The sequence below is a fragment of the Natator depressus genome, chromosome 5 (genome assembly GCF_965152275.1).
Source record: "Natator depressus isolate rNatDep1 chromosome 5, rNatDep2.hap1, whole genome shotgun sequence".
Classification (NCBI taxonomy): Eukaryota; Metazoa; Chordata; order Testudines; family Cheloniidae; genus Natator; species Natator depressus.
In genome coordinates this window covers 76,797,607-76,822,474 of record NC_134238.1, presented here as the reverse complement: position 1 = coordinate 76,822,474, position 24,868 = coordinate 76,797,607, and the positions used below count along the sequence as shown (strand labels likewise).

Below are 24,868 nucleotides of genomic sequence, written 5' to 3'. Positions count from 1 at the left end.
CTTAATGGACCCAAATGCATAATTACTACATCGATACCCAAATAGAAACTCACTCAGCATTCAGTAAGAGTAGAAAGCAACTAGATTTTGTTTAGTTCAATTCAGGATGCGTTTTAGCTTGTCAATACTCTCAAGGACAGTTTTACATTTACTATATTGTAATAGATGCACACTGTTGGACTGAATAACTTGAGAGCGAAACACCCACTCTGAAATCATGTATTTTTTTGCTAGACTTGCATTTGTATGCTGCCAGCTATATTGTGAAAGTGCCTTAGTAAAGCGACAATGCAATAATTAAAAATGTGCTTGGAAATCAGGCACAACATAGTGAATAAAATGAGCAAATACAATAAAATGTCTTTTGGAAGTACAAAATAATTCCTGCAAAAATTATGCTTTTCACGGGAATGTTTAAAAACAAATCCCAACAAACTCCTAAAAGAATGCAGTTAGTCTTCAAATCTTTTGATCCACACTCAGGAAAGCACTTTAAGCACATGATGAAGGACATCACTTTTCAGCAATGGAGTTATGCACAACTTTAATTTTAAGTACAGGTTTAAGTGGTTTTCTGAACTGTCTCTTAAAAACTACTGCAAAGCATAGGCCTGACCTTATGAGATACTGAGTGCTCTGATCTGCCATTGATTTCACCTCATAGAAAAAGGAGAGAATACCCTGATAATACAAAAATATAGTTTGCTGATACAACATGTAGCTCACATTTGCCTATCAGAGTTTAGCATATCTCATTTCTCACCTAACTTTGATGCAAAACATACTTATTTCTGCAGTTTATGATGAAATAATTCCATAATTTACAATAGTGATGAGAGTCTTGCTCTGGTCAAGTGCTGATTAGGACTGTTGCATTATATTGGGATTATTTAATTAGTAAACTAGAGTAATGTGTGTGCATCATGGTACTACCAGAGATGTGCTAAAAGGTTTAGAAGCAGTTCTGGTCTCTCTAAAGTAGACATGGCCCAAATCCAAACACTCCCAAATGTTAGGAAAATACAGATTTGGTTCTGAACTTTGCTGCTTAAGCCAATTACTACCGTGAATAAAATGATGCCTAAATTCTGACCTTTTAACTGTAATATTTGATACCTAGCTATCCATGTTACCTGGCTCTCATCCTATAGAAAATCAGATGAATACTAGATTAGAACCTCAAATAATTCAAAGGATAAATCTGGTGGATAAGCATCCATAAAGTTGGACTCTTACCCAAGCTTATCCAAATCTCTTTGATCTAGAAACAGCGCTGGAAAACTCAAGCGGAAAATGCCTTTTTACTAGATTTCTGCTACTTTCTGATTTTGTAATCGAGTACTTATAAACAACTTGAAAATTAGGATCGGGCAAAAAGAATGAATCTGTTTTTCATCACAAAACAAAATTACAATTTAGCCTCCATGATATAGCAAGACCCCCAAAACTGGCTCCATCCCATTATCTTAAAATTGCAGTGTTTGCAATGAAACAGAGAACATTTTAAAAAATTAAATGTGAAAATTGATCTTTTATTAAACAAAATTATGAAATTAAAACATCAATTTTTATCCTTGAAAAGAGACCATTTTTGAGTGAAAATTAGTCCAGAAAATTCAGCCCTTTTTTTGTTAAATTGAACCCATTTAAAGAATTGTTGAGGTTTTCAGATGATGCTGTGAATACTTCAGACAGCCCCTAATGCAAGACCACACCAATGTGGATGAAACACTGAAAAATAATATAAAAACTGGCAAACAGAGTATCTTGACTGTGAACGGTTATGGTGTGTAGTATGCCAGCAATAAGGTAGGAAGAACACATGGCTACAAATGACCAGCAATCTCTTGAAATACAAAATGATGACAAACTGGGAGAGTGCTTAACAAAAGCAAGATGTTAGCACCAAAAAATAGGCCAGACCTAGGAATGGGCTGTATTTCTATCATCTTATTGCCCTTCATTCGCCAATACCACCTCCTTTTTTCTGAACTCCCTCCTCCAGCACTGGAATCCTGCATTCCTGTGAGTACAAGCTCTGAAGTAGGTAGGACACTCATTTTCCTAGTGGCATCCCAATGTGCATGTAGCTGTTGAAGAAAGCTTGTGTACCATATATTGGGTGAAATCCTGGGCTCATTGAAGTTAACAGGAGTATTGCCATTGACTTCAGTGAGGCCAGGATTCACTCCTTGTATTTATAAATAATGTTAGGAAATCAAGATCCAGCATCCCTCTGATTACCTCTGCTCTGGGTTGCCTGCGCTCATGTTTCTTTACCATCTTAGAATAACACATAGAAACATCAACAGAGCTGTGTGGAAAGAAAGGTTAGCAGTCCTGTTTGATGGTGTTTGATTTAAAGAGGCAATGCTTTCCGCAATCTTTTTTTTGAGCAGAAGTCACCATTGAAACTGATGAGGGTGTGCTGCCTAATATCTGATGAGATGATATGCCAGTTGCATAAGTGCCTACCAACTCAGGAGACTAGGCATTTCTTTAAAGGTGAGTAACATGTAACCTATATCCCCACCTCCACAAAGGACTTCACTCACACATAAACATTTACTCTTTTAAAAAAAATATGAACTGTATTCAAAGGGATATATTTTTAATTCTGAATGCTTTAAGGATTAGTGGTTAAAAGCCTTGCCCTGCTGAATCAATGGCAACATTCTCACTGTCTCCATTGGGGCAGGATTTCACCTAATGTGTGCAACTGCCAATAAAAAACACATCACATTAACTGTGCCTGTTCAGAAAGTATACAGCCTGAAGGTGTTTAGCCTTTCCCACATGCACACATTAAGTACTCTATACTATTGTTTATTTATCTTTTTGAGGACAGGTCTTTCCTTGATAAGTGTGTATAAACTCCCTTTAGCATTAATGGGAATTAAGCTCTTGGCTTGAATGAAAATTAGGTAGAGCTCTATAAAGTGACTGCAATGAAGCCACACACAAGACACCTGGATTCAGGTTTTGTTGCAATCTTGAAACTGGCTGAGTTTGTTGAAAGTTTCAGGTAACCTGGGATTGCTTTCAAATGAACCTGAGCCAATAAGGTACAAATATCTGGACACTGTAAAATAGGCTACAGTAGACTTTTGAGTAACAAATCATTACATCAACCTCCTAAATAAAATCTAATCTTTTTTGTTTTGCTTCTTATTGTAGGACTTTCAGCTAGAGAATTTATTAACCTTAGAGTTTTACTGAAAACACTTTCTCTCTCTTTAAACAGTGATATTGTGTTTCAAAGCTCTATGTGTTACAGTATGTTCCTTGCTGATAGTCTTACACAACTGTATATCTATAGACATGAAAAACGTTTCTTGTTTGGGTTTCCCAGGAACTTTGTACCAGGACAAAATTGTCTAATAAAACCATGTAGATGGAAAAAGTGTGCAAAAATATAAAGTTTGGAACCATGATATGAAATGTCCTTTGGTCTGAGGAACTGGGTACTGATTCAGATATGGTTCTAAAACACTTTCCATTGCACCATTCAGACACAAGAATTTCTATTATAGCCATGTCAAGACCAACGCAACCAAATATAAGGACTAGTTCTGGGTCCTTTGAGTCATGCTTCAAAAAAAGGTGCAACAATAAACAAGTCCATGTGCATTTGCAGTCATAACTGTAGGCAGAAGAACCCTTGAGATTCCTCGCTTTGGTATTAAATAACAATGATAAAGGCTTTTAGAAATAAAGCAATACATGGTGGGACTTGAAATGTTAGCAGTCCCAGGTTATTTGTCCATTGAAATAAGTCTTATCCCTAGTCATAAATAAATAATCTCTTTCCTGGTCTTACTTCCATGCCAGGATCAATATCTCTTAACATCTTACTTATTTTATTACTGCTTTTGGTTTTCTGGGACTGATTGAAAGTTGCTCAGAGGAAATCTTTGGTTTTGCTTAAGTGTCCGTGACATTTAATCATGACTTTCCTTGCAGTTTAATTCCAACCAGTCAATCAGTTAATCCACTTCAATTGATTCTGTGCTTTCTGTTATTGGCTTGCACTCATTGGGCATCCTCTGGTGTCGACTCAGCTGGGTGGCTTGTGTGAAGCTCCTCTCACACCTCTCGCACCTGGTGAAGGCAAGAGAGAAAATTGAGACTGGGGAGCTGCTCTTGGGGGGAGGCGAGGAATGATGGGCTTTGTCTCATCCTGTCTAATCAGAACAGACACTCAAAAGTGGCTTCAGATTTTACCGGCTCAAGAGGTTTAATTGGTGGCTACTTCCAAGACCTTAATGCCTATGATGGGACAAGGCCTGTCTGATTCAGAACAGAGGAATCTGTCAATAGACAGGGGGAAGGTGATTTCTCCAGAGAGGCCTGTCCTGCTGTAGCTCTGATCACTGTCAGTTCAAATAGATAAAGAACAAAAAGAGATTTTTAGGAGTGAGCCATCAAAGCAGCAGCTTGGCTGCAGTTTTCTGCTCTGTAACCCCCGAGGAGAAATTGATGACAAATAGAATTTCACCTTCTGCTAATTTAAAAATCAGAAATTCACCTATTGGAAGAAGAGAAGCTGTAGAGCAATAATTTCTTAGTGTAATAAGAGAAAAACTCTGTATTTATCTATTACTATATAGTTGGGTTTACTTTAAACAATCTGGTAGGATTAGTGCTTGGTTAATCAATTGTCTGAAAACATCCACAGCATTTGATATAGTTGTGGGGAGGGGGTGAGAAGAATTCTTACAATCAGCAGTGTGTGTTTCATTGTCTTTTAAGTCTTTTCATTACCCTTCCCCCCTCTCCAGTGAACTACAATCTGTGGCAAAATAATCAGAGAATTAAGATATGAAGTTTGAGGGAAAAGAAAAAGGATTTCTCTAGTTCAGAATGAGTCATCTGGCCCTCTAGTAAAAGAGAATCCACTGTCTATCTAATTTTAACTTCTTCCCATATTGTGTCCTCTTAATTAGCATTGTGAATGCTAGATATAATTGTACAATGAGCTAGGAATACAGCAGATTTTTCACTGTAAGGCTCTCACTCATAAAGCCACCATTAATTTAATGGAGCTGTGTGATGATGTATCTTCATCAATAAAAGCATCACTATAATGAATTAATTTCCCATCTTCAAAAAGTGAGGAAAACAATGGCCTGTTACCTTGTATCCATCTTTCTCTCTTCGGTGATATAAATCAGTGGTTCTCAACCAGAGGTACACATGCCCCTGGGGCTATGCAGAGGTCTACTGAGGGTACATCAACTTATCTAGATATTTGCCTACCTTAACTGCAGGCAACATAAAAAGCAATAGTGAAGTCAGTACAAACTAAAATTTCATTCAGACAATAACTTGGTTATATGGCTCTATATACTGTACACTGAAATGTAAGTACAATATTTATATTCCAATCGATTTATTTTATAATTATATGGTAAAAATGAGAACATAAGCAATTTTTCAGTGGTAGTGTGCTGTGTTGTATTTTTGTATTTTTATGTCTGATTTTGTAAGCAAGTAGTTTTTAAGTGAGGTGAAACTTGGGGGTATGCAAGACAAATCAGACTCCTGAAAGTGGTATAGTAGTCTGGAAAGGTTGAAAGCCACCCATATAAATTACTGAAGGTGATTTATTACAGGATTTGCCATTTACAAAAAAAGAGTAAGATATTTACATACATTCATAATTGTGATATGTTCTACATGTTAGTCATTTTTAGAAAAAAAATGTTTAGGAACCCACAGCACAGATATTATTCATTCATCTAAGCTATTGTACCAGCACAGAACATCAACGTCTGTATATTGTGTTTCTTTGATTGTCTTTCTGGGAATATTTTTAGCAGCCTGTTCTACTGTTAAAAACTGCTCTGTGATCTTGACAAATGTAAAATGTCAGCGTTAGGTCTGATACATTATCAGCTCAATGAAAATAACTCAGAAGTATTGATTGCCTAATGATTTTTGGTGTATTCATTAACGTCTATGTGCAGATCATCCTCTCTCCAGAGTTCCTGAAGTGCTGATGACACATTAGTGTATTGCTGATTGTTTATTAGAAAACTGATTAGTTACAGGATTAGTATGTCAAAATATACTACTTTTCATTACTTGACAAACTTGCAAATTATATTCTTATATATAAAAAATCATGAAGGAACTGGAATCAGTTTTGGTGCCAGGATTAGTTTAGGGTATACAAGTCTCTGCAATTTCCTCAACTTTGCATTTTGTTATTTGATATATGTGTGTTGTGTACACATTCTAGATCAATACAGACCTATGTAGATCTACACAGCAGTGTTTACCTATATATTGCATATATGATATATGTAGGCTAAGATTTTTCAAACATGTGTCTGTAAAATTAGGCTTCTAAATTAATATTTGGATACACAAAAAAGTGGCTTGATTTGCAGAGGTGTTGAATAAACCAGAAATTCCACTAAAGTTAATAGGAGCTGAGGGTACACATCATTTTTGAAAATCATGCTACGTGTTTAGGTGCCTAAATAATTTTTGGTATAACTGTCTTGACAGCAATTTGAAAAGTTAAAAGTCCATTGCTAAAAATGTGGACCAGGAACGAAGGAAGGAAATCACTTCAATATGTAAATATTTAGTGAACCAGTTTGTTTACAAATGTTAATTTTGTATGTGTGGCCCAGATTCAACAAAGCACTTTATGTGCATATGTAATCCCATTCCTATTCAGCAAAAACCTTAAACTCATGCTTAAATCCCATTAAAAAGAATGGGACTATGCATATGCTTAGTTTAAAATGCTTAAAATTAAACACATATTCAAGTGTTTTGTTGGTTTGGGGCTAGGTTGCTCAGCACACTGGAGGATCAAGCTGTAAGTAAATATCCAGATATGAACAGATGAGGTGGGCCATCACAGCCATCAGTATCACAGGCTTAGGATAAAGTAGAAGGAAAGAAAAACAGAAAGTGGACAGTGAAAAGGAAATAAATTTTCCAGGATTATGCTGTGGGTTTTCTCTGTAATGGCTGTCCTTTCCCACATACTCTCTGTAAAGTAATTGGTGTAGTATGCTGTATTCTTCAAATGGACCAACAAAGACAGATACATGCATATATTGAGCCATAAGAGTTTAATGTTGTGCACTAGTTAAGTAAACTGATAATTGGCGGGGAAGGCGGTAGACATCTAGTATATGTGGAAGCAAAAGTGTTCCTTAAAGTTATTGCAGAGAGACAATAGTTCTGGTCAACAGTGATAACTCACAAAGCTAACATGTAGATCATAACCCATCCTCTCTGAGATTTTTGGCCAGATTTTCAGACCAGCCTCAACACAATCTTTATTTTTGATGGTGAAGATTTGTTATTACATAATTGTGGCTGTAACTATTAGTAGTTATTCTTCCTACTACCTGCTATGAAGGTGCAATCAGAGGGGACAGATGTTCTGTACAACCACTAATAATTATTTCTAAAATGCATTGTGGGTTTCATTTACCCCTGAGCAGAAGGCCAACAAAAGAGCCATGCACTAAAGTTCCACATAAGCTCTTTGAGAGCCCTTTGCGGGACTTAAGTGGTCCATAGGCCCCATGTCAGGCCCACACACAAGAATGATTTAAAACTGTGCCACCAAGTTAGAGGCCATTACTGAAAACTGGATCCTTGTTGTTCTTCATACAGTGACACCATATGCAAGATGTAGCAAGCTCTTGCCTTGTCCACAGCACATATCCCTGTTTTACTAATTTGATTAAGGGCGGCGGGAGGGGAGAGAAAGAAGGGAGTGTACATACTTTCGCTTTGCTCAATAGCACGGCTGGTTTTCTAAGGGTCTCAAACAGCATTGACATCATGGTGGTTTTTCAGGAAGTACTGTTTGGCTACATAGTCCCCATGTCACAGTTCTCCTAGTTTGCTGCACAGAACCCTGTCACTGTTAGTGGTTGTCACAGCAGCAACATCATGTTCCTTTAACTCATCTTTAGCTAATGTCACTGAACTGGAAGAGGCTGTAGTAGTAGAACATAGGATAGTGGCTTGCTCAATAATTTTCTGCTTTTTCCTACCTTTTAATTTGGTTGAGAGCTTTGTTCCAGATTAAGAGCCATAGTGGAGACTTCAGTGAGATAAGAATACATAAAACATTACAATGATGAGGCTCAGTTCCTAGCTTTTGATGATGAAAAGAAATCCCTTCCAACTGGACCTGCTGCCCAGACAATGTAGCCAGGGCTTTGATTACACATAACCTCACTTAGCTTTTTTTTAATCTATAGGGAAATGCAAATAGAAAAGTCTCTCCCTCTCACACACACACAGCTAGACCTTGCAGCAAAAGAACCTTCTCCCACACTGAACCAATCACAGACTACCCCTTTAATAATAATTTTTAAATAATTTTTAAACAAATTGTGAAGGGATTTTAAAATATTTGTCTTTTTTAAAATTGTGAGCACACAACTCTACATGCAAAAAAGTGCATGAAGTTGTGTGATTAATCTGTGTGCATAATCACTGTGATTCTGTGTATATTAGGCCAATATTGTATAAATGGCTAGTTAAATGCTTACCTGGCCCTTTAAAATTAAAAAATATTAAAAAACCCAGCAACTTTCTGAACATATGTCAATTATCTGTTTTGTTAATTGCAAGAATATTTCCAAAGCCTATTCAGCTAGAACACGTTAAACTCTGTCTACATTGCCATGATTGCCTGTCCTTTAGGGGTATGGCGAGTTTAAACCAATGGACTTTTTAGTTTTGCACTTTTTAAGTAAGCATATGCTCAAATCCCCTTTGTAAATATATATATTTTAAAGTACATTGCAAAGCAAAACCACAAAAATTGTCTTTGAACCATGTACTACTCCTTGATATTTAAAAATAGCCTCAGAATGTGTTTGGGGTTTTTCCTTTTTGTTTTTTATTTTTGTTTTAACTTTAGAATCAAGCCTTCAATTCTTCCTTCTGCTGGAAGATTTGGCAGCAACTTAGGAGGATCTGAATGGTGGTGATACACAAACCAATAATAGTATCTATCTCTTAAATAGTCCTTTTCATCAGTAGATCTCAATGTAACTGATAATTTTTACTGTATTTATCCTCACAACACCTCTGTGAGGTACATAAGCTGCAGCTCGGTCTCTCCCCACAACCGAAGGGGAGGGTAAATCGATTTCTGGATAATCTTATGCGCACCCTCCTGCATGCTGGTCCGCATCAGTGCGGGGGTCTGCACTTGTGGAGAAACTTGCAGGATCAGCACATAAGAATATGGATCCCTGCCTCTGACATCTGGGGACAGGGAGAGTTGGAGCTCCAGTTTAGCTCCATGTGACATCACTATTCAGGGTCCTCCAAAGCTCTTGTAAAGACCTTCAGCAAAAAACAGAGAAATTAGAACGGATGTTTCTTGTATTAAGCAGGTTTAAAAAAAACCTAAAACCATTGTACAATGTTGTTCTTATCCATCATAAGGAAGCAGTAAAGGGTGTGCATATGTGTGCATGCACACACATTTATTTATATATTTCGCTGCTCTGCATTTCACCTTTAAGAAAGGGCAGATCCATAGTGTCAAGTACATGTATATCTTAACATGAGCAACAAAAGAAACAAAAAACAAAACAACACTCCAGAATATCTGTTAATTACATAGTACTTAACTAAACAGTTTCTTTCAAGAATGAGATTGTGTTGTGGTCACAAAGAACATTATAGAAAAGAAAAAAATCACCAGACCAAAGGGGGGGGGGGAAATTAATGATTGTAAATGGGGCAAAATAACAGCTCTATTGGAAACATGACAAAAACAGGACGTTAAGAAAAAAAATTAAGTGGAGTCAACAAGGTTACACATAAGTAACACCTTAACATTAAAAGAAATCTATTTTCCACTTTGACCTGGAAACCTCTTCAATTAATTACTAAAATCTATTTACACAGCAACTAGATAAAAATCAATCTGATTGCTAGCACTATTTTTGTCTCTCTTTCTATGGACTCTGTTCACTCAAGATACTGGCACTGTGGGTGTCATTGTTGAGGCTGCAGGATTCCATGACTTGACACCCACAAAGCTGTCCTATTTTCTATTCCTGGTCCCCAAAATCTACTGTATGGGATGTGCCCAGAATTCTGATTCTGTCCTTCCATTCCCAAGCACACACATGCATGGAGGTCATGCGTCTCTTGTGGCCATATATGGAGGGTGGGCAACTCTGATAGGATCTTGCTGTGAAGGGTTCAGTGACAGAAGCTCTCTTACATTAGCCTGGCATGAAATACAGGCAAAGAAAAATCATGTTGAAGTGAGGGCACGTAATGAACTGGGAAAGACACTCTCTCCCATCAACTCCTTATTTCCTCATCCCCACAGAAGACCAGGTATTTACAGAAAATAATGGTTTGGTTATTTTTTCCCAGGGAGGTATTGGTTCCAGGCAGAAAATTATATGAATCCATGTCTCTCAATTCAGCTAAAAGAGAGAGAGACTTTTCACTAATACACATTTTCTTCTATAAGAGCCTCCTAGATTAAGTAAGTAGTTGGTCAGAACAGAGTCCTTTATCTGCATGAAGTAGAAACCTATATTAACCAGCTGTGCACCAGCCTCTCAAATACAGAAACAAACAAACAAACGTCTGTGGCATGGCTGAGTGTTGGGTTTCATTTTAAGTGAATAGCTAGCTAAGGTAGAGAAGTGATTTCTGTACTACCTCAAAAGTGCAGAAGCCTGCAGATCTTGTTAAATTCCCTCTGTTATCTGAACTTACAGCTCTTAAAGAAGTCCTTCATGAAATGTAGATAATAAAGGTCTCACTGTGTACATGTACATTGAAACCTGCACACAGGGTATGACTACATGTAAAACACTACAGCTGCAGAACTGCAGAGACAGTTACAACAACAGGTAACCACTTGTCCTAAGAATGCACTTGCAAATAAAGATGGGCCCAAGCCACAAAAATTCAGCTTTAGATTTCCAACCCTACCAAATTTGGGTGTATTCCGATTTCAGGTTTGGGGTTGGCCAATTATAGAGACAGTGACATTCACAAGATCTGAAACAAGGTTTGTTTCCAAACACCCAAAGAATGTTTGAATTCAGAATGTTTGTATCAAGGATTTTGTTGAACTATATTCAAAAAGTTTCCAGCACAGTTTTGTTTAACTAAAAATTGAAAACCACCTTGACAGACAGCTGATTTTCTCTGATCACTGCATTTGCAAATTATTTTTATGAGTTTTATTTTGAGTTTACTAGAGTCATGTCATGGATTACACATAGTGTTTTTCCTGTCCAATGGTTCTGAGTCGATTTTTCTCTGTATGTGATTAACAATTACAAATTAACTGGTATATGAGTTACTTCAGTGTATTCACAAAACAGGGATGAACCATATTATGCCAGTTACAGCACAGCCTCGACCCATCCTCTTCAGTTTGTCAGACATTTTCAACTAAGGTTCTCTAATTGAGACATAATTGTTAAACTGCTATTTAAATTAAAACAATCAAGTTTTGATGGGATGACAGACATTTGCTCTGGGCCATACGTGTACTAGGTATCTGCATATATGCCTGGTTTGATTCTGATTTCAGTCACACTGCTAATGAGTCTGTCTGGAATCTTGACTTTGGCTTTCAAAAGAAGCTCTCCCATGGGCTGTTATACATGGCTATTGTGGGTGGACAACTGCAATGCCGTTCCCTCTCTGCTCATTCTTGATCAACATTGGTAGCTTCAGGTACTTACTTAAAGGGTTTTTCCCCCGTATGCGTCCGGATATGATTGTTGAGTGTTGTAGCACCAGCAAAGGCACGACCGCAATAGCCGCACTTGAAAGGTCTGTCACTGGAATGGGTGACTACATGGTTCCTTAGTTCCGAAGGTTGGGAGAAAGATTGGGAGCAGTGGCCACACTGATAGGGTCTGCAAAACAATAGAAACACCATGTGATCACTACTTTCTATTTCAGCAAATAGAAAACAACTTGGGTGGTGCAAGCTAATTTTTTCAAATTAATTTCTTAGTTTTCAAAGAGGAGTCTGAATGTGAATCTCTGGATCTATAGTAGAAGACATGCAATTCACCCCCCCCCCCATGAACCACTATGCAAATTTAGAGGACAGAATCCATGTATAGAAACTGCCAGAGATCCTACAAGGCCCCCAATATAGTCAAAGTATTCTTCAGGTATACATAAAACCTGGGTTAGATTATATGTCTGACTTTTTTTAGTTTCCTCAAACTGAGGGGCCAATACCATATTCTTTATGCAATGAAAACTCCCTCTAACATAGGGATTTGAGCCCTATATTAGCAGACTCAGAAAGTCCTATTCCTCTCTAGCATTAATTCAGGCTTAGCTAAAAATTTTACCTGGTATATCTATTGTTTCTATGACCATTTGAAAATATTATTTTTCTAATCCCTTGCACACTCCAAAAAGTCAAGCTCTTTAAAGAGGAACTTTCACAATGAGACAAATTTGGAAAACAATAACAAACTTTTGCTTTTTCTATTACGTTTCTGTATTCTTGCTGCTATTGAAGACATTTGCACTTAATTAATAGGTTTTTCCATCCTGGCCTGGATTTTCCTTTTGTGTGATCCTGAAATGAAATCATAATTCTGTTTTTGTGACATCTTAATTTCTTGCAGTGAACTGATTGTGATGCCACAAGTTCAGAATTATAACAACATCAATACAAACTCAAGTAGAAGGAAGAGGCTGAGAGATAGAAGGATGAGACAGAACAATAGTTTGAGTAGCAATACCATTACTAACTTGTTAAAGTGGCAAAAAGTGTTCTGAGAAACATATACAAAGTAAATCAATTTCTGTTGCGGCAAAATAGATTTAATTCCCTTTCACCCCCAAGTTTCTCTAAGTCATAACAATTTGGTAAACTACTTCAATATTTGGAACGCTTTCTATCTGTGAGGACAGTTAAAGTAAATCAGTGGCAGGGTTCTGTTCCGTTTATCAAATTTTTTTTTTTAAAGAAAATTAAGAATGTCTTAAGGGATATTAATAATTTTTATAGAGAGCAGGAATTCAGGGCACAACTCTTGCTGTCTTAATTGCTCTCTCTTTAACAAATGTGTATGTTCAAATGGCTAGAAACCAAAACTAAAGGGAAGGAGACAGTGGTGACCAAGCATGTACAACAATTCAATTAAGTGCAAAATAAAGTGTACCCTCTCATTTGTCAAGTGAGCTGCTTAATTGTGTCTGCTTGCATCGCTGATCACAAATACTATTATTTTATAGTGCTTCAGAGTACTGAGCACTGATTGTAGAATTTTTTTTGCTTGATTAATAGTCTGGTATTGGTCAATAACTCAATACTATACAATTTTAATTACTTACATTTGAAAATCTATCTAACTGCTTTCAAAGAAGTTTGAAAGATATATATAAAAGTTGTGGAAAGATTACCTGGTCTGGATGATTATACTAACATTGTTTTCCCTATTCTCTTTAAAAATTATATAAGTGCATGTGAAATAATATATTTTAAATAAACACTGATAACTAATGTATATCTATTACCATTGCTGGAAGACAAGAGAAATATGTTTTTCAGCTTTATTGCTTCTTCAAATGCATTGTTAATGGACAATCAAACAGATATGTAAATTCAGGCTTTTTAGGATTAAACATTTTTAAGCAAAAATAATATATTAAGATATGCCATATCCATGAACAATTGATTTTCTAATAGTGAAAGGGACCATTAACGTTTATTAGCCTCTGGTTATCTATTTTTAACAGCTCCCATAATAAACAATAAGACACTAAATAAAACCAATTAATCTTTTATTTTTTAACAACAGTCAATATGATTAATTTCACATTGTGAGAAGTCACACCATTCTTTGTATGTAAATACTTCACAGTAGTAAATCAGTTATGAGCAAACATTAAGAAGCCAAATAAAATGTTGCCATTAGCCCCCACATTGATTCAAACTCGATTTCTTGTCCATGATGACAATTTACATTTTATATTATCCATAGTGCATTACACTGTATGATGCACAAAATGATGAACTTTGTAGAAGATTGTCTATTCTTATGTCCCTTGTCTCTCATTTTGTTGCCTTTCACCCAAACCTTGCAGGATTGACTATGAAAGATGTTATTTCACCAAATAAATTAACCCCTTGTGTGAGTCTGCATAAATGATGCACATCTCCAATCAGATTAATCAAGAAAGGGATCAATTAAGTATTTTGGAGCTAGATACATGAATCATTAGTTAAGCAAAGCCTGTTTTAAAAAGAAGACAATTTTATGCATGCATAAATGTATGAGCTGACAATTTGTAAATGTCTTATCTACTTTCTTTGAACTGCAGGCAGTTCCCAATATGCAGAACTGTATGACTTTTTGAATACTGCTATAATATTTTATGGTATTTTCCAAGAAAAAGAGTATGAAATAAGCAGAAAAGTTCTAATTTTGTTTTGTAACCATTTTTACTGTACTTGGGTTGTTTTTTTTCTTAGCAGAAAGAAATCAATACATTGTTTTTAAAAAATGAAAGCAGTGCAGCGGGACTGAATGTGAGGGATGATCGGTTCGGTGAGTACATGGACACCTTCAGAGCAGGGTTGTCTTTGATGTAGCAGTTATCTCCTGTGCCATCATTTTGCTCTGCTCCGGAAAACCGTATTAAGATGGTGGCTCCCTTATTCTCAGGGTCATGGAGAGAATAGGGCTCATGAAATGAAAACCAAAATGGTGGACTTTATAGGCTGAATTTTCAAAAAGAGGCACCTAGGTTGAAGCTGCAACATGGTTCTGACCCCATCCACAACCCCTCATTCAAAAACTCATACAGTTCTGCATATTGGGAACTGCTTGCAGTGCAAAGAAAGTAGATAAGATATTTACAAAGCTCTTCCACAAATGTATAATTTTAGGCATGTGCTAGTGCCATTGACTTCAAATAAACTGCCCATGTGTTTAAAGTTACCCATGTGGGTAACAGCTTAGTTGGTCTGGGGTCATATACAAGTAGATGCTCCAGCAAATTTGAGTTTCTCTGCAGTTACTTTTATGCATGAATGGGTACGTACCAAGAATACACTCTTCTACATGTGAATACATATTTACATGCATGTAAACTGTTATATGCATATTTTATAGGTGAAACATATGCATCTGTGTATGAAAATATGGTCCTAAGAATCTTTGAAACGTAATTTTTCTGTAAAAATCTGTCCTAGAATTTTCTCCCCATCACTGTGTGCTAGAAGTAATATAATAATAATAATTAATAATAACAATAATTAATTTACATCTCTATATTGTAGCACTTCAGAAAGGCTTTCATAGTGCTTTAGAAATGTTAATTAAGCCTAACAAATACATCTCTGAATTAGGTATTATTATACCAATTTTAAAGATAGTTTAACTTAAACAAAGAAATGTACATATATATCACTGAGAGTCAACAAAAAGAACATAGCAGTCCTATCTTCTAATCCTCTCTTCTTAAAAATTAGGCCATATGCTTCATCTTCTCATCCAAACTCAAAGAAAGCATATCTCCCTACCTAAGAGGCAAATTCTGCCCACAGACAAACTTGCCCAGCTCTCATTTGCCTCATGTATTAGAAATCCATTTAGTTACCCATCTTTGATAACATTAAACTTCTGTAAGTAGATTCTACAGTGTTAGATCATCAGCTAGTAGGGGCCCTCAATCTCTCTCCTTTAGAGACCAATCCAATGACCCTTACTCATGTGAGGGTCTCCCCTGGGTGCACTCATGAATGTAAAAGCTATGGGCTCAGACATCTATAGTATAATATATTTTTTAAGAATTTCTTTAAGTATGGGTGAATCTCTGGCATCTAAGGGTTTACAACATTCTCAAATTAAATTTTCAAGCTCACAGAAATGGTTAAGAACTTTGTTTTTTGAGTGTACTTTAAACCTGTCTCTTGAATGTATAAATTCTATTGAAACCATTATTGCTGTTTTCTTTTCCCAGTGCTAAAAATCCTTTTTTTTTTTTTTTTTTTTTTGTAGTCCACTTTCTGGGGGTGATCACCACAAAGTCAAACACAATCTATGCACTTAACTGAATTTCACTCAAAAGATGCATGCTTATCCAATCAATTGTATAACTTTTTGGGGAGACTGCACTAGAATAAGACCATTTATTTACTATTTTCTCATTTAAGTAAACCCCGACACAAAAATACATAGGTTTGAAACCATTTTTTCCAGTCTTCTTTTAGTAAAAGATTGATCCAGTTAATCTATTTCTCTTGTGCCCATTCCTTCGGTTTTGCAACATGTCTTCTGAATCCAAAAGGGCAGAACTCCTGGACTAATCCAGCTCATATGAACATGTGTTCCATTTCTTTACACTGTCTCCAGCATAAATTGGAGGAAATATTTGAATGATGGGCTGCATGATCAGAGTCCTGAAAAAAATCTCAATTACTTTCTCTTTTATGCTGAGCTGGTCTTTTATGGGCCTCTTCACACAGTTTCATTCACTATCTTCATGGGTCTCATAGAACTCCAGTGTAAATCTTTTGAGAATGAGTTGCTTGTAACAGTGAGTTTTTGAATACCTGTAAACCTTTCATTGAAATACTGTCAAATCAGCAAAGCCAAATGGTGAATCAGATTCATTGTTTCCTCAACTAGAGAAGTACTAGCCAATAGGAGAAAGCCTGACATACAGCTGCAGACACATTTCTCACTGTCAGAAGGCTAAGTGTAGGTCCTTGTTGCTAGTGAAGAAACAAAGACATATTGCATGATGTCAGAATGTCAGGGAGCAGGACACCATGGCTTCCCCCACTAAACAAGCAGTTTGGTGCCAAGGCCTTATGGGAAGATGGAAGACTCCAATTCAGGCATCACCTTAGTCTTTACGTTACCTGAGTCAATGAAAGCAGGGCATGTTGTGATGCTGGTACTCTCTGCCTTCAGGGAAAGGACTCCATGAATTGCTCTCACACACACGTCAGTGGTTTTGGAGCAGAACTGCAGACCTGAGCCAAAGTTTCAATACCCTCTTCATAACTGAATGGATATGGCATTGGAGTGGAATCTGCTGTTTTGTATGGTTAATGAGAGGGGAAAATGCAACTCAGGGTGTCAGTGATATGCTCCAGCTGCCATTCTGAATGGCCCAAAATGATTGTTTCAGAGAGGTGAAGAAGCTGTTGGCATAGTCCCTGCAGAGGGGCAGGATTAGTGAGGGAGTGCCCAGTTGTGGATGCTTTAGTTAAAACAATCAGTTGCCTTGGACCCTATCACATGGAACATTTGAAGTTACTCACCATGAGTATTTACAAAGAGTTTCATGCAGGTACTCAGTCTCTGTCAAACTGAATGGAGAGGATATGATTCTGCAAAGTGACATTTAAGAACTAGCCTACATCTTGAAGTTCTCACAGGGTCAGATTGACGGGTTTTGTTATATTTACTAACTATGGGCCTACTCCTGCAACTCTTACTCACACCAAATAGTACTTATTCAAACAGAGTAGCCCCATTGCAGCCAACAAGACTACAAACATGTGTAAGTACAACTCAGTAGAAGTAAGGATCACAGAGTCAAGCCCTCTGTGACTTATGGGGCCATCATTTAGTAAAGAACAAAATAGCTCATGTGTTTCTAAACTTCTGAAGCAGTAGGGGAGTGGTACCATTTTGTGCACCTTTTGCTACTCTTAACTATAAGTGCTGGAAGCCTGCAAACCTTTTTGAAAAGAGTATGCAAGAACAAATGTTCAATTCAGCAAGACATTTACTTTAATTGCACAATAATCCATAGTCACTCTATAAATAGAAATAGACATTGTTCACAGGATTTCTTTTCTGTTTGGTTGCTATAGGTTTTTAAAAATTAAGTAATTAATTAGGGCAACAGATACACATCCTACAAAGAAAAATGTATTGCAAGAAAAATGCCAACTGGGGTAGAGCCATGGTGCCTAGAGAAAAACATCAATTAAATTGACAACTTAATCTTAAAAAAAATAACCAGACATTCATTGCTAAACTGTAACAGCAAAACAAAGTGTACATTAATATACTTCAAGGAAACAAAGAGCACGAGGGCCAGTTAACATCCAGAATCCACCCACCAAGGACACACTTGCATGGATAGTGTCTACCCTCCAATCATCAGCTTAAATACATGACAATCAACAAGAGTAAATATCACACATACACATTGAATATGAAAGTGGGCCACAAGCAACACCTGGGAAGTGCAGGCATCCTCCCTCTGTTAACACCACTACATAGTGTACATGACAATCAAAGAGAGAAAAAAGAAAGATGTAAATAAAAACTGGTCATTCTAAGAACTATTGCTGATTTTTAAAAAAATAAATGAAAATATTTGTCTGAAAATGATTCACTGTGATTGAAGGCTTTCGCTTACCCCTTTCTGGAGCCCCCCAAATGGGATTGTTGGGAATTTCTGCAGCAGAAAAACAGAAGAGAAAAGGGATTTCTGACTCCTGGTTCAAGGAATAGAGGGTCAAATTGCCTCTGTCTGGGCAAGAGTTTAAGGAAAAACTCCAGAGGCTTGGATGGTCCCTGGGTCAAATCTGGATGGATTTAGATCTTACCTCCCCACCCATCAAGTGACTCCAGAGAAACGACATTATTTAACAAACAGGAAAAAAAAAAGACCTCAGTGGGAAAGGGGAAGTAAATGAAAGGGGCAAATAAGCTTTCATTAAAATCTTAATTAATCTCAAATTCAAAGAAACTTCTGGGAGAACTTGGGACCCTCCTCATCTTGGGTTCACTATTATCCAGTATTTATATATTCAAACTTCTGCCTGCTGAATAGTATTCTGTTCGCAGGGGCTGATTGAAAAACATTTTTTTCTGTTCTTTTTCACTCTTATCTTATCCTCCACTCTCATTCAGATTTCTTCTGAGATAAAGGAAGTTTTAAGTCATTTCCTTCTTTGTATTTCTCAAATCCCAAATAGTTTGCATTTCTTAAATTTCCCACTATGAAGTGGGGATCATAGCTACATTCAAGGATCCTTTTCCTGCTTTGACCACATATAGTTAATCATGATGCCTGAAAAACAAACACAGCGCCAGACTAGATAGTCTCAAGGCCTTTGCTAGAGGAGGCAGCCACAGCTATTTCCTTCACATCAAAGATGCAGTGGCTGGTGTGTTTACAAATTTCTGACAATAAACAGGTAGCTGTTTATCGGCTAGAGTGGTGCAGTAGATAGCGGAGAGAAATTCCAATCCTACGAGTTGCATACAGTATCTAAGGCCAGCAGGCAAACGAGCCTTGGCAATTTACACCTTGATTTCTTGTTGTCAGGAAATTACTTTAAGAAATAAGAGGTGTTCCTAGAAATAAGCAAAGATACTTCTTTTCCAGTTCCTATGTTGCTAGCTATATGCTCTACTAATGCTATTTATAGTAGGAGAAAAGCCTGGCCATGACATAAGTTTAAATAATAGTGATTTCTAGTTAGGGATATGAGAACACAGAAAAATCTGGAATCTAAATTCAAGAACCTATACTCGTAACTCCTATATTTTCAAAATGTTGCCAGAGGTTTTAGCTATGTGAATCACAATGAATACAGTTGGGAATCATATGGCTAAAATCCCAAACAATGTTTTAGAGAACTATGGGAAAATATTTTTCTCTGGCAGTTTTGGTTGTGTTACATATTGTGGGAACTCAGGAGGCATTTGAAAGTTGGCTGCTATCAGAAAATTACATAATTTATAGTATGAAAAAAGCAATAAAAGCTATTTTTCTATACAAATATATATTTTTAACATGACAATGCTTTGTTTCTGCTGGAGCCAGCATGCACTTTAGAAATAGTTAAAGGGCACGGAAACTTGAAAAGGTTTTGCCGCATCCAAAATTTTAACAACTCTCAAAATTCTAGTCGGGATTAAGTTCTGAACCCTAGTTCTACCACACACACTTTAAACTTCATCTATTTTTATCCAGCAGCATAGGATATATGCTTATTACACAAACACACACATTATATACTGCTATTGCATTTTTGTCAAATGTAACTTGCATTCGAGTGCTGCATTTAGAATGATTTTCCAGGAGATTCAGCTGTTTTACCCAAGCCTTCTTCACAGCTGAAGGAGAGACAAAACGTGGGCAGTCTTTTTTGTTGAATTAATTTGATTTTTGTCTTTTGTGCTGCCAGCGATCAAGATTGTCAAATAAACCAGCTTTGATTCATAAATAATAGTTCCATTATATCTACTCTGCCACTTGTCAGAGTACCTGAAATTTTAATTCACTTGTTCAGCTAAATTTCATCCTCAGTTCATGGCCATAAAATTCTCTATTGACAAACTTTCAAACCAACTTTGACTCTGAGGTATCTAGTCAACATTTTTCTTCTGTGTGGATATTAGTTTATTGAATAAGTGGCATCTGTTTTCCTCCACATCACTAGTGGAGTAGGTATTTCCTTTTGACAGCTTTCCACGATTTATGGGTTTGCATGCTCTGAAGAAAAATAGTACTAAGCAAAAAATTCCAATTCATTACCTCTTAGTACTTAATTAAGTTCATACACATTGCACACTATAGGTGAACCCTGAAATGATTATGACAGCCACTGAACAGCAAGTTATATTATCTTTGGAAGACAAAGAGACTTTTCATTATCTTGACCTCATTTTTTCATCCATAATATTAACAAAATTTCCTTCTGTTTTGTTCCCTCTAACAGATGTACCAAACCATTCTGAAAACAAGATTATATTCTTGGCTATTTCCTCTTGTCTGTACATTTAGGTACCAAATGTTTTTACAAAATGTGAAGTCAAGCAATGGCCATTATCAGCTTACTTCACACAGCCACAGATGTATTATGTTGTACAGGCTCCTCCTAATAATGGTTTAGTTCTGGAAATGATAACAGTCTGATAAAAGTAAAAAGCAGAGGGTCTGGCTACCCATCCATACAGAAATAAAGAAAGCCTGTGTTTTACCTGTCAGGGTTCTGTGTACACACATGCATCTGTAAGAGGATCCGCTGGGTGAAAGTCTTAAAGCATTGCCCACATTTCCAAAGGTGCCAGTCACTGAACTCAGAATTTAGTTGGCTCGTTGACGTTGGGCTTGCAAGAACTCGTTGGTTTTTGACACTGATCTGGTTAAATCCTGACTCGATGGGCCCAGACTTATCCAGAAGAGAAAAATTTCTGCTACACGGAGTCTGTGGAAATACTATGGATCGCTGTGGAGTGGCAGGGGGTAGTTTGCTACTTTTGTTAAATGGCTGTAGAGTGTCTGGTCTGGACATGGCCTCCATTACAGTCGAAGGGACATTCACTGGGAGAAAACAAAAAAGTAAATAAGATCTGCTTTACTCTTTCTTAAAACTAACACAATTTGGGGAGAAAATCAAAAATATTCAAAGTCTATTTTCAACTGACTAGATTCAAACAATTTAATGTTATTATAACACATATACAAAGGGCTTACACTGTATCAAATCTCTGTGTTGCAGAAAACAGACACAGCAGTAGTTCCCTTATCCTATCAATGAGCAGTCACTAAAGGGCAATATTACACCCTCATTCATACACACAAAGCCTGTACAATACAAATCCAGTGTCTTCAATGTAATTGCTTGCATGATTAAGGCTAGTAGGATTTAGTTCATCATGAGACCTTGCAAAATATATGCCTAAATATCTTTGTACCTCAGTTCCCCACCAATATAATGGGATTACTAATACTTCCCTACCTCACAGAGGTGTTGAAAAGATAGATTAATTAAGGTTTGTGAGGCACTCTCATATTTTGACGATGAACACAATGCAACACATGAGAAAATAAAATTTTGCATTTAGTGCAGCATTTGGATGTTGTGCAGTAAATGAATCATGGGGAGTCACACATATAAAAGAAATATTTGAGATCTGCCTCATTCCTTGAGCACTGTCTATCTTGTGCACTGAATGAGGCAGGGATTCTGTGGAAAAAATAGTATGTGATCATGTACTTAAAGACTGTACCATAATGCACAATGTCACATGGATGTCTTAAATTCTGGTGTTTCATAACTTTGGAGTGCTTGAATTTGCAACCATAACATTCTTTTAATGTAGCATTTGGGGATTTCTTTCTCTCTCTCTCGCTCTCTCTCTCTCTCTCTCTCTCACACACACACACACACACACACACACACACACACAGATTTACCTTCGAAATACAAGTATGTCTAGTTGAGATACAGTAGCAGTTTCAAATGGTCTGTTCAATGAATGATTGTGATTAATGTCTGAATAGTTACTGAAATTAAAAATACTGAAATAAAAAAATGCAGTACAAACCTATTTTGATATCGTACTGTAAATAATACAAAGTTCCTTTACAAAATTATTTTTTAAACGTTTCCTCAACCAAAACAAACATGGTAATCCATGTGATTTAATTTAGCTATGTCTAGTCCTTTCTATGGTGCTTTTCACTGTACAATCTGAGAACCTATTTTATGAGTAGAGTTACCTCCAGTAGAATGTGCACTGCAGTACAGTTTTTAAAACACATCCAAACATCTTAGGTGTATGGAACAACATATGCAGTAGAGCCTGTTATATGTAAACTTTTCTTTTCATAACTCTGTTTTACGTTTCTGTGTCACACAAGGGACATTTAATTTTTAAAAAATTGTAAGCATAAAACCTCATCAAGAGACCCAAATAATGAGGTTTCAGAGCTAAGTAATATTTCACAGTTCATTGTGGGTAAAATTCACCCTTGTGCAGAGGACCAGCACAAGGGCTATTTTGAGGGTTTAAGTGGCACTTAGGTTATGCATAAGCCTGGTGCTGGCCCTCTGCCCAGAGATGAATTTTTCTCTTTCTGTCAGTCTCCCTAGCTTGTGGATGAAACTCCTTGGTTTCCCTTGTAGCGAAGCAGTAAGTGACAATATTTAAAGATTTAACTGTGATGGGATTTTGTTCACTGTATCATTTAAAAAAAACGATTTTGTAAAGTACAACTCACAGAAATGCAAATAATATTTCTGTATTACCAACTGGAGCGGATGATTTTTTTAGTGCTAAACATTATGGCCAGTAACTTAATGTCTTTAAAACTCCTATCAAGTATAACAGATTTGAAAACTCCAGATGAAAAAGGATGTTTATTTTTGATAGTTTAATCCCTGGTATCTTGCTGTTTTATTGCTGCCTGGTTCAGTATTTAAGTTGCTAAGAGACCCAAGTTCATCTCAGTATAGCTGTTTAAGTATCCAAGTATTTGACTGAAAAAATATAAATATATAGTTGATTATGCACTTGCAGCCACAGGGTCATTTTTGGCCAAAGTCATTCAAGCATTTATTATTTGCTTCTTCCACCACATAGACACACATGGCTGTCACAATGGAAAAGAGTTCTCTGATGCAAGCTGAAAGAAGGTAGTCCTACACACACACACCTATCCAAACAGACCAATCCTATGAGGTGCTGAGCACTCTTAATTCCCACTGAAGACAAGTACACACAGTACCTTGCATGACTGGGTCTGTGATATAAATTATATGCTTTTTTAAAATTTGCAGTAAAATAAAATGGCAGGGGAGAGGAATGAATGGAATTGGGGATAGTTGTGACAGGATGGGGGCTCCATCATCATATCAGGTTATTTGTAATTAGCCTTTATTTAAAGGAACTAGCATTTTCTCTAACCACAAGGACCCCATCTTGATGGAGGCCTAGGCTGGCTGTCTATAAACACATCCCACAGTAATACGATGAAGCAGCATTGACAGTGGCTGGAAAGATCACATTATGTTATCTTTTTGGCAAGAGAGTAAATCCTATGATAGAATTGGCAACTAGCGAGAGGGTTGGGGAAGTAAACAGAGAATAAACTGGCAATAAATCCCTAGTAAGGAGGGATTTCATATGTTGCTATGCCATAGGGGGAACCTGCACTTTAGGTCTGAGTCCTGCCCACCTGTAGGTATGTGCGTTTTACTCATACTTCATGTTCCACTGAAGTCATATATCTTAAGGATTTCCAGAATCAGAGCCTTATTTTGTAATCGTCCAGCTTACCTTAAATAAATATCCACGGTTTACTTCACACTTCTTAAGAAACACAAGGCACAAAACAGATTAATTGTGAAATATGCACTGTGGACATATAGTTAGAAATAAAATACTTACAATTTTCATCCTGTGCAATACACTGTAAAGGGATTCCAAAGAAAGATGTATAGCTGTCATTGTACCACACCAGCAGTTCAGTGCCTCTGGGGATATCTATACAGGCCCTGTAGAATATATTTGACCTAGTCATAACAAACAGAAAAATAGCCCAGTTTAGGAACAGATAGTGCTCCTTTTACCATACACACTATTATGATGGAATTCCACTGTTTTGGAAGAATTTCTGCAAGTTATCCTGAAAGAATAGCTCATTGATTATAGTAAACCTGAATCCATCTCATCAATGTGGGACTCCAATTAGTGCTTGTAACACAGGATAACAAACAGCTTAAAGCTACTTTGTAAGTATGTCGACACTACAAAATTAGGTCGATATTATAGAAATCGATTTTATACAGTCGATTGCATATGTCCACACTAAGCGCATTAGGTTGGCAGAGTGCGTCCTCACTACCGTGGCTAGCATCAACTTACGGAGCGATGCACTGTGGGTAGCTATCCCACAGTTCCCACAGTTTCCGCCGCCCATTGGAATTCTGGGTTAAGCTCCCAATGCCTGATGGGGCAGAAACATTGTTGTGGGTAGTTTTGGGTACATGTTGTCAGTCGCCCCTCCCTCTGTGAAAGCAACAGCAGACAATCGTTTCACGCCTTTTTTCCATGCGGACGCCATACTGCTTTCAGCAGACAGT

At 36.9% G+C, this 24,868-nt stretch overlaps 1 protein-coding gene across 1 annotated transcript in view; it reads right to left on the bottom strand.

The window, feature by feature from the left end:
• Nucleotides 1–3,642: 3,642 nt before the first annotated feature.
• PRDM6 (PR/SET domain 6) overlaps nucleotides 3,643–24,868 on the bottom strand; it is a 92,021-nt gene continuing 70,795 nt past the window's right edge. Inside the window, exons 5-8 of the mRNA XM_074954030.1 lie at nucleotides 24,174–24,298; nucleotides 20,979–21,321; nucleotides 11,727–11,903; nucleotides 3,643–4,101 (exon numbers count right to left, since the gene is read on the bottom strand). Coding sequence (XP_074810131.1) covers nucleotides 3,987–4,101; nucleotides 11,727–11,903; nucleotides 20,979–21,321; nucleotides 24,174–24,298 — 760 coding nt within the window. The 3' untranslated portion in view covers nucleotides 3,643–3,986. The remainder of the gene's footprint in view (nucleotides 4,102–11,726; nucleotides 11,904–20,978; nucleotides 21,322–24,173; nucleotides 24,299–24,868) is intronic.